This window comes from Salmo salar, chromosome ssa13 (genome assembly GCF_905237065.1).
Source record: "Salmo salar chromosome ssa13, Ssal_v3.1, whole genome shotgun sequence".
NCBI classification, from domain to species: Eukaryota; Metazoa; Chordata; class Actinopteri; order Salmoniformes; family Salmonidae; genus Salmo; species Salmo salar.
In genome coordinates this window covers 40,349,178-40,359,440 of record NC_059454.1, presented here as the reverse complement: position 1 = coordinate 40,359,440, position 10,263 = coordinate 40,349,178, and the positions used below count along the sequence as shown (strand labels likewise).

Genomic DNA, 10,263 nt, shown 5'->3' with positions numbered 1-10,263 from the left:
ACACAAAATCATTTACTTCTGTTGAAACACATAGACACTTTGGATTTGACTTTTCAGGTTTGCCATGTGCTTTTAATTTTTTTGTATCGTTTCGTTCATAGTTTCATTTTATTTGTTTGTTACACAATACATTATTAGGCATTGTTCACATACTGGTGATCAAACAAAGGGCTGTAAGTTGTCTGCTACTCAGACTGACCTATGTTTTCGTCAATGTCAAGGGATATCAATATAATATTTGTCAAAGGCAAAAACTCTGAAATTAATACAGTACAACCACATTGTAGGCTTTTGTTTAAATAAATAAAAAAAGCGAAGACAACATCTGGTGGTGAGGAAGGGAAAAAGGTTCAAATATAACTAGATAAGCTTGCAGAGTAAACTTAACACTATTCCAGTATCACCAAGATAACATGATTCGAGAATGAAATTCACACAAAGTGTAAACTGCACAGTCTGTAGAAATGTGTCTAAAAAAGGTTAAAAGTGTGAAATGAACCCTATGATCGTGGGCCAGAGACTGTTGCTATCGTCCTACCATTATCCATCCCAACCTGTTATAAGACCTGTTAATAATGCTTAACCCATGTAACACTAATAATAACCACTAAATCAGGTGAAACATGACACAGTAAATAACAACAAAGCAAAAACAATGACATCTGCATATATGCGTCACTCTCAGATCAGTCTCGTTATGATAATATAACAAATTAATAGCAGAGAAGCATAGTCAGCATTTCACTTAAACCTTCCACCACAATAACAAGTTTAATAAGTGAAATTAAATAAATAAAAAGACCATTATAATAATAAGACACATAAAGCCACCCGAACATGTGATAACTGTGTAGTTTAGAGATATAGTTATGGAGGGACTACAGGAAGGGATAGGCAATCATTCACACTAGCTTCCACCATGTTACTGTAATCATGTTTGAAGGGTAAGGTTTGCTGCCCACCATTGCTGCCCACCATTGATATGTACTGTACTGTAAATAAGTAACCACGCTGCAGATCCAAACCTCAAAGCAATGTCATGCATGGAAACATAGATGAAGAAAACACAGCTAACTCCAAAGGGTCAGACAGAATGGAGGTTAAGGGTAGCTACAATGGGGGAGACTGACATAGGGCACAGCCAAGTCCACATAACCACAGGAGTTATTATACCATATGAATAGATAGAATCTTAGAATTCTAGTCAATCTCTATGTAATAATAGACTATGTGGGTAGTAGTGGAAATACAATGTTCACAGTTAGCAGTCATGAAATACACAGGACATTTGCTGCATCAAGTCAATCAACTGACATCAATATCGCTCCAAGGTCAGGAATAATCTGCAGATTACATTGTTTTTAAATATAATGAAATGATCACATTTTTAGAGAACCCGAACATATTGAATAAGACCCCAAATTAAGGCTAAAACCAAGTAAAAGCATATTGGTTCATACTCTGGGGAGGCACTTTATACCATGGCCTCATGACTTTTTGTAATACTGCATCCTGTTAAGTGTTTTACATTTTGGGAGTGTCAGTTTTTCCCTCCACTAGCTACTGTAAGGTTGCCTGGCAGGAGTTCAAAGGGAATTAGTCTCTCTGTGGGACATACACAACAAGGGTTAGATCATAACATGATCTGGTGCTTCCTTTCACTACAAGCCGAGAGTTCAGTCTGCCTTCTTTAACACAAAAGTGACACTTTCCTGATCTCAAGTCTGCGACATTCCCTAGCTACATTGGTTCTTATCACCATGGCGCCTTCATCTCATCTCAACATGTAGTGATCTGATCTGACCTCCCTTTTGATTAAAACTCTCTCATTCCACGACAAACTCTTCCATACTTACTCATAAAACCTCACCAACATGCCTAACCTCTCTCGCTTTTCTACACCACAAATGACCTTATCAGTGTTTGACCTCATGAAGTCCACTTCAGAGTATCATTCCATGTTTCCATTTCAAATTCAGTAAACTTCATAACTTCAGCAAGTGAAAATGTGCACCAAATATTACGAAATAAAACTCATAACGATGTAAATAGAAAAACGTAAACCATTCAAACTGTATCTTTGACGTCACACAACAGACAGAGAAACAAAACGTGGTTTTAGGGACAACAGAACAGTTAGCCACCGGTTAGCTTGTCTGCTAGCACAGGGAACACAACAGCACTGCAAAGTGAGCACTATCAGTTTGACAGACAGCCCATTGATATATTAATAACTTTTCATTTTTAAACATTTTGTCTGACCGAGAGAGCTATTTGCTGAAAAAGGAGCCATCTATGTAAATAAGTATGATGGGTAACAGACCAGTAAGTTAGACGAGAGTGAAAGCAGGGTTGACAGGATGGAATGATCAGTGTGAGAATGGCCCAGCCTTCAGAGCGCTGCTGTGTCATCATGTTCTATGTACAATCCTACTATGTGTAAAATATGCATGCATGTCGATTAGAGGTGACACATCCAGAGCAGAGTCAAATCCCTATTTTTGACTAAACTGTCTTTTCAAAAACAGTTTCCAATTCAAACTTTCTGCATTTTCTACAGTTAGTCATTCCTTCATTTTACATCAGAATTCAGACATTCTTGCAATGTCATTGACCTTGATATGAGAAACAGACTTTGCCACAACAATGGATCAGTCAACCTCTAATGATAATAGTTTAGACATGTAGTTTATAGATCATCGAAAATGGAATGAAAGACCATATCAACCCTGCTTTTCAGTGATAGATAGATATAGGGAATGTGAGTCTTGGAACGATGTGTGTGTGTGTGTGTGTGAGTGCTTTAAATGTGTTTGAGTACGGAGACCTCAGGAAAGGGAGGGACATGAGCAAAAGGAGTCAGAACCACACCCACGGAACCTAGAACCTCCTAGAACTCCCTAGATCCATCACCACCCACTACCTAGAAACTTCACTTACTCAGACTCCCCCACTATCTCCCAAATACAGTACCCTGCTTAGTAACCTGCCCCTACAGTGCCCTAGCCCTATCTTTGTACTGTCCTACCCTCTATCATATGGCCTCTTTTCTATTAAAAACTCCTTCTCACTCCTCTCTCCGCCTCTCCCTTGCCCTGATGCTCCTCCCTCCTCATTGCTCATCCTCCCCAAACACATCGTTCTGTTTGCGCTTCATGTTCTCAAAGTCAAAGTCGCTGCCTGTCATACGCTTGTAGATGTCCTTGATGTCGTTGCAGGTGGTCTCGAAGTGAGTGGTGGCGTCGTAGGCCGACGAGGCGAATATCTGAATGAGACACAAAATCCCACAGGGTTTCTTTCCTAATGCCTTGTCCTAAAACATGGCTCATAAATAGTCTTGTAGAAATATAGAAGGCAGTGTATATCTAGATGTGTTTGACTCACCTGGCTCTCAGTACCGTCATCTGTGGGCTCATAGAGGTCACTGAGGGACACAAACCTGCAGATAAAGAGGGAAGACATCAGTTATTAATTCACAAAAACGTCCTTACTGCTATTCATTTCATTAATTTGTGATAGCACACATTGTACGAGCTGAGACAGTTTTGGACAATACAAGACAATCAGAGAAGAAAGAGAAGAGAAGAAGAAGAGGGAGAACAGTAGAAGAAGACGGAGAACAGTAGAAGAAGAGGGAGAACAGTAGAAGAAGACGGAGAACAGTAGAAGAAGAGGGAGAACAGTAGAAGAAGACGGAGAACAGTAGAAGAAGAGGGAGAACAGTAGAAGAAGAGGGAGAAGAAACGCACTTCTGGTCAATGGGCTCCAGCAGCTCCAGAGCAGGTTCTATCTCAGCCTCAGGCTCACTGGTCTCCACGGTGGTGCTGACGATGGCGATGTACTTCCCCTGGGCCGCCACGTTGTGGGCGTAGGAGATCATACACACGTAGATGTCTGGAGGAGAGAACACAAGTTAGAACATTGAGTATTCAATTCAGATTTTACAATTGGACTTTCCTCTCACCAACTCTCTTTTCCTCTCTTTTTCCCCTCTCCAAAAACTGCTTTTATTATCATCTCTGTGAGGTAAACTTACTGTTAGAGGGAAAATCTCTACACCATGACAAAAGGAAGTCAGAAACATCCCATCTTAGTAAACCTGTACTTGGTCCACTCCTCACCTGACTTGCGGTTGACCTGGTTCTGAGGGATGATGATCTGACAGGAGTTGGCGTCGTTGGTGTTCTTGATGGGGTGGCTGAGGATACAGATGACCCTGATCACCTGACCTGCCTTACGCACTCGGTCCTGGATGTAGCTGGGGTCACAGATCAGCTGTTTGCACCGAGCCACCTGACAGGGGAGGGACAATATATAAGACAATGTCAATCGAATATATTCACATAATGTATTTTCCCTCTACCAATTGTATATGTTTCCCTCAGTGTATTATCAACAGTCTTGACCACTTTACTATATAGTCAAGAGATTGTGATTTTATAAAACAGATTAGATTGCGATTTTACCTCTCCCTCAGACTTCACTCCCACCACATGGCCATCCTCCATTACTATCTCCTCCACTGGTTTGTTGAGCATGTAGGTTCCTCCATAAATTGCACTTAACCTAACAATGTATGAGAGAGAGAGACTATGATTTATACTATATTATAAAATATGGTAAAAATACTCTCTACACTATTGAAGACATTTTACATTTACAATTTAGTCAGTTAGATAATTTTATCCTAATCCAGAGTGACAGAGTGATCAGAATTCAACATGAAGAGCTTTGTCTAACTAAAGAAAGGCCATAAGGATTTAGGGATTACACATTTTACACAGAGACCTGGCAAATCCTTGAGGCAGCTCCCCGAGGCCATAGAGGGGGTACAGGTAGGGGCTCTTCCCATATCGGGCCAGGGATTCACTGTACAGTTTGATGCGGTTGATGGTCTCCAAACAGGGCACATCAAGGTAGCTAGAGTTGGGGGATAGAGAGAGAGCCACATGATCAAGAAGAGCCAGGGTTGGGGTCAATCCCATTTCAATTCAAGAAGTAAACTGAAATTCCAATGCAGAAATGTTGAATTGGAATGTCAGTTTACTTCCTGATAGGGATGATTGTGCCTCATCTTATTAGGAGATTAGTGATTAGTAATAGATTTAAGTGCTCTTACTCGTCTGTCCTGTAGAGGGCCAGGGCATGGCCAGTGAAGTCGATGACATCCTGACCAAGGTCAAACTTCTTGTACACATCTCTCATGGTGGTGACTTTGGGGTCGACGCCCTCGAAGGTCTTAGGGTCGTTCTCGTCAAAGTTAGCCACAAACACTAGGAATTTCCGGAACCTTCTCTTCTCAAACATACCCATAAGATCTGGACAAGTGGTGAAGACAAAGACTCAGCATAATATACTATACTGTACAAAGCAGAACAATACTAATTAAATATCACTAATCTAATATCACAGATTTTGTAGTACATATAGTGAACACACATCACAATCTATAGCACATTGAAACTTACTTGAAGCTAGTGCCTCAGTCTCAGTTGAGGGCACTTTGTAGATTTTTCCTCCCTTGTACACAAAACTACCCTCCACTACTTTGAAGTCCAGGTATCTTGTCACCTCTGTGTATAGCAGCATCTTCACAAGCTGACCTGTTTTTATTGGATTCACAGACAGAAAGGATGGGCTTCATTTAATTACTCCAAGATTTCCCCGTGTTTCATCAATCAATTGTGTAAATTCTGGCTTCCATCTTATCCTTATGATGTGGTGACGGTTTGCATATGGATATGGTGAGTAAGGCTAGTAGCTAAGGTTAGTAGCTAAGATTAGTAGTTAAAGTGACCATATTTGGAAATGGAAATCTTCCCCCAAAAATATTGTGTGGGGGGGGGCTTAATTATAACACAGAAATGGATTACCCCTCGACAGCTTCCTTAATCTTAGCCTATCTAGTATTTTTAGAATCATCCAAGTTTGGTAGCCTTTGCTTTTTTTTAGCCATGACCATGGTTGTTCATGTGGTGGTTACAATGTATCACGTATCAAATATTCTCATGAGGTCCACGGCAAAGCTGCGGGAGCAAAAAAGTTTGTTACAGGGACAGGCAACATTTTTCACATGCATGCCTGATTGGATACACCATTTGATTATTGAAAAATCAGCCTCAATATAACTTCAGAGTTGCGTTTTTCTGAGGGCTAATCTGGGACATTTCCAGATACAGCTCTAGCCGGGGAGAGGACACCAAAATCGGGGACTGTCCCCAGACATTGGGGACGTCTGGTCACCCTATAACAGGGTTCCCCAACTGGCGGGTGATTTTGACTTGGCCCCAAAGTTTTCTGAGAAAAAAAAAATATATATATAATGTGCATATATATACACTACCGTTCAAAAGTTTGGGGTCACTAAGAAATGTCCTTGTTTTTGAAAACAAAAGTAAAATTTTGTCCATTAAAATAACATATAATTTATCACAAATACAGTGTAGATATTGTTAATGTTGTAAATTACTATTGTAGCTGGAAACGGCTGATTTTTTATGGAATATCTACATAGGAGTACAGAGGCCCGTTATCAGCAACCATCACTCCTGTGTTCCAATGGCACGTTGTGTTAGCTAATCCAAGTTTATCATTTTAAAAGGTTAATTGATCATTAGAAAGCCCTTTTGCAATTATGTTAGCACAGCTGGAAACTGTTGTTTCTGATTAAAGAAGCAATAAAACTAGCCATCTTTAGGCTAGTTGAGTATCTGGAGCAACAGCATTTGTGGGTTCGATTACAGGCTCAAAATGGCCAGAAACAAATAACTTTCTTCTGGAACTCGTCAGTCTATTCAAGTCTATTCCATGCAAGAAATTGCCAAGAAACTGAAGATCTTGTACAAGGCTGTGTACTACTCCCTTCACAGAACAACAAACTGGCTCTAACCAGAATAGAAATAGGAGTGGGAGGACCCTGTGCACAACTGAGCAAGAGGACAAGTACATTAGAGTGTCTAGTTTGAGAAACAGACGCCACACAAGTCCTCAACTGGCAGCTTCATTAAATAGTACCCGCAAAACACCAGTCTCAACTTCAACAGTGAAGAGGCGACTCCGGGATGCTGGCCTTCTAGGCAGAGTTGCAAAGAAAAAGACATATCTCAGACTGGCCAATAAAAATAAAAGATTAAGATGGGCAAAAGAACACAGACACTTAACAGACGAACTCTGCCTAGAAGGCCAGCATCCCGGCGGTTCCAACCGTCGTATCTTTGTGAGATGTAGAGTAGGTGAACGGATGATCTCTGCATGTGTGGTTCCCACCGTGAAGCATGGAGGAGGAGGTGTGATGGTGCTTTGCTGGTGACACTGTCTGTGATTTATTTAGAATTCAAGGCACACTTAACCAGCATGGCTACCACAGCATTCTGCAGTGATATGCATCCCATCTGGTTTACTCTTAGTGGGACTATCATTTGTTTTTCAGCAGGACAATGACCCAAAACACACCTCCGGGCTGTGTAAAGGATATTTGACCATGGCCTCCACAGTCACCTGACCTCAACACAATTGAGATGGTTTGGGATGAGTTGGACCGCAGAGTGAAGGAAAAGCATCCAACAAGTGCTCAGCATATGTGGGAACTCATTCAAGACTGTTGGAAAAGCATTCCAGGTGAAGCTGGTTGAGAGAATGCCAAGAGTGTGCAAAGCTGTCATCAAGGCAAAGGGTGGCTATTTGAAGAATCTCAAATATAAAATATATTTTGATTTGTTTAACACTTTTTTGGTTACTACATGATTCAATATGTGTTATTTCATAGTTTTGATGTCTTCACTATTATTCTACAATGTAGAAAATAGTAAAAATAAAGAAAAACCCTTGAATGAGTAGGTGTCTTTTGACTGGTATATATAACTTTTGACTGGTATATATAAAAATAAAAAATTATAAAATTAGCTCCAAGTGATTTTAATTTTGTAAATCTGTCCCAAAGTCTGGCCCCCTGACCATCCGCTCAAGAAAAATATCGCCCCCCGGCCTGAATCTAGTTGATCATCCCTGTCTTGTAGTGAGCAACAGGAGTCATGACTGTTGGTGAACTGGTTGGTTTTGCTAATGGTAATATTCATGAATCTAACAGTTTAAAAACAAATCCCACAACTGACCATTGGCCATTAGAAATTTGGGGATGAGGTCCACATTCCAGTCTCTTCCACGACCCATAGACTCTGGAGGGCTGTCAGGCAGCTCAAAGCGCTTGTACAGCTATGGAAGGAAAATATATGCTTGAGTGAAAACATCAATGAAGACTATTACTTTTCTAACAAATGGCAAACTATTAACCTGGGGGCAGAAATAAAAGTAAAGTACAAGAGAATAAATATTTGACATAGACCATGGAGGGTTGAGTGAAACATTGGAATACATGAAATATGATTGAATATTTGAATAGATATTGACACATAAAGTGATGACCATTAGATCCACAATGTTCCCTGCCCTTACCTCTTCCAGAGGGGTGATGGAGGAGCTTTCACCTCCATAGTAGGGGTTCCTGTCCATGTGCAGCACTTTCTTTCCATTCACAGACATGATCCCAGAGAGGATGCATTCCTTAAACAAAATGAAAAGCAAAATAGTAATCAACATTTGTATTGGAAAAGCAATTTTGTGTGTGTGTGTGTTTGTGTGTGTGAGAGAGAGAGATAGAGAGAAAGAGTGAGAAAGAAAAAGTGTGTGTGTGTGTGTGTGTGTGTGTGTGTGTGTGTGTGTGTGTGTGTGTGTGTGTGTGTGTGAGAGACAGAGAGGAAGTAGTGAGAGAAAGGAGGGGTGTAGGAGGGAGGGACAAGATGTGTGCACACGTGAGCCGATGTCTCAGCCATAAGAATAATACTAATAATCCTACTCATAAAAACAAATCATTGTAGTATAAATAAAGAAAATAAACGTGTGGTCTCTTTGCATATAGACTGGATATTATATTGTTCATATTCACTCAGGCTATATCATTAACTGTCTAAACAAAACAAAAAAAAAAAATATGACATTGTACATCATCCATCTTACACCTCGTAAGATGTCGGCTTTGTCATTGTAAAGTCGGTACACATTTTCTTCGAACAGGGTGCGATAACAGGCGAAACATTACACAGTTCTACGGAGAGGTTCTATGAATTAAAACCGTTCTCAGGCCTGCTCAAATGCTGTTCAATGAAGGCCCACTACACCATCACACAGGGGTTACGCCTAAAGATGCTGCACAACGAATGAGAATGCATTGACAACACAAATGTATCAAAATAAATAGCTTAGCTATATCGTTTTATTTATTATTGAAAGATATCGTATCAGCTTTTGTGCAGATAGGCTATTTATCATCACATTTTCTTAAAGTCAGCCATGGACGCAGATGCTCTGATACATTGCATTATTGGATGAATAAGGGAACATAGGCAAACTTCATGAATGTTAAGTTTACTATGCAACATCACCAAGCCAAGCCCCAATATTAAGCACATAACATTTATTACTTACGGTGAGTCCGGTTCCCAAAACGATCACGTCATATTCCTCATCCATGTTGTATCACCGTCTCTCCTGTCTCGCCCTCTTTTGCCTTGTGAAATTTCAGGGAATTGGCAGGAAAAGAAACCCAGTGGAAGAACGAACGCAATTTATCTCCGTTTCTTTTGAGCAAGTGTATGCCGTTTTTAGTTTGTATGTATTTATTTATAAACAGTTTTAATTGATACGTGGAATCTGGTCCACACACTGCCACCGGCGAGAATTACCAAAAATGGCCCTAACCGTGGAACGCTGTGGAACAGCAACGATACCTTCGCGTCGGAAAGTAGTCACATCCCTTGCGTCTGCTCCTCACACTACACTTACGTTTAAATACTTATGCTATTAAAGGCTTGCGTATTTATAAATATGCTATGATGTTCCCGGAGGTTTTACATTTTTAAATGATCTTTTATTGACTGATTAGACTTTTAATTTGTATTTCCCCATTCAGTCCTTTTTTTTCATTGAAGTAGTGCAGCAATTGCGGATGCACTGGTATTCCTCCGCCAACACTGCTGTTATGAAAAAGCTCAGATAGACTATGAAAAGAGTTATGTTTTTAGCCTGTGTATAACATCAGCTGTGTGAAGTGTTACATAACATTCATCTTGCTTATTTAGGCATTATGTTGGCTACTTTGTGTAGCCTATTAATCGTTCACCAACCTGATTTGGGTGGCATATAAAAGCCATTCATTTTAGCCCTATAGACTGTATCCTCAAGATTAGACACGCCTGAAAACGTCCAGCT

General features: G+C 40.3%; 1 protein-coding gene across 1 annotated transcript; it reads right to left on the bottom strand.

The window, feature by feature from the left end:
* Positions 1 to 44: 44 nt before the first annotated feature.
* LOC106567106 (rab GDP dissociation inhibitor alpha) lies at positions 45 to 9,784 on the bottom strand. Its single transcript, XM_014136006.2, has 11 exons — positions 9,481 to 9,784; positions 8,452 to 8,559; positions 8,112 to 8,211; positions 5,469 to 5,603; positions 5,120 to 5,318; positions 4,789 to 4,920; positions 4,467 to 4,566; positions 4,122 to 4,293; positions 3,750 to 3,894; positions 3,385 to 3,439; positions 45 to 3,265 (listed from the first exon to the last, which is right to left on the bottom strand). Exons 1-11 carry the CDS (start codon positions 9,523 to 9,525, stop codon positions 3,113 to 3,115), a joined length of 1,344 nt encoding a protein of 447 aa, XP_013991481.1. The 5' UTR covers positions 9,526 to 9,784; the 3' UTR covers positions 45 to 3,112.
* Between the last annotated feature and the right edge of the window lie 479 nt (positions 9,785 to 10,263).

What these genes read in the sequence shown, in the direction of transcription:
- LOC106567106 (XM_014136006.2), bottom strand. Translation starts at nt 9,525, where the DNA reads ATGGATGAGGAATATGACGTGATCGTTTTGGGAACCGGACTCACC. An exon ending in GAGTGAAGTCTGAGGGAGAG is followed by an intron (nt 4,294 to 4,466) that starts GTAAAATCGCAA and finishes CTCCCCTGTCAG; the next exon opens with GTGGCTCGGTGCAAACAGCT. An exon ending in ATGACGGTACTGAGAGCCAG is followed by an intron (nt 3,266 to 3,384) that starts GTGAGTCAAACA and finishes TGTCTCATTCAG; the next exon opens with ATATTCGCCTCGTCGGCCTA.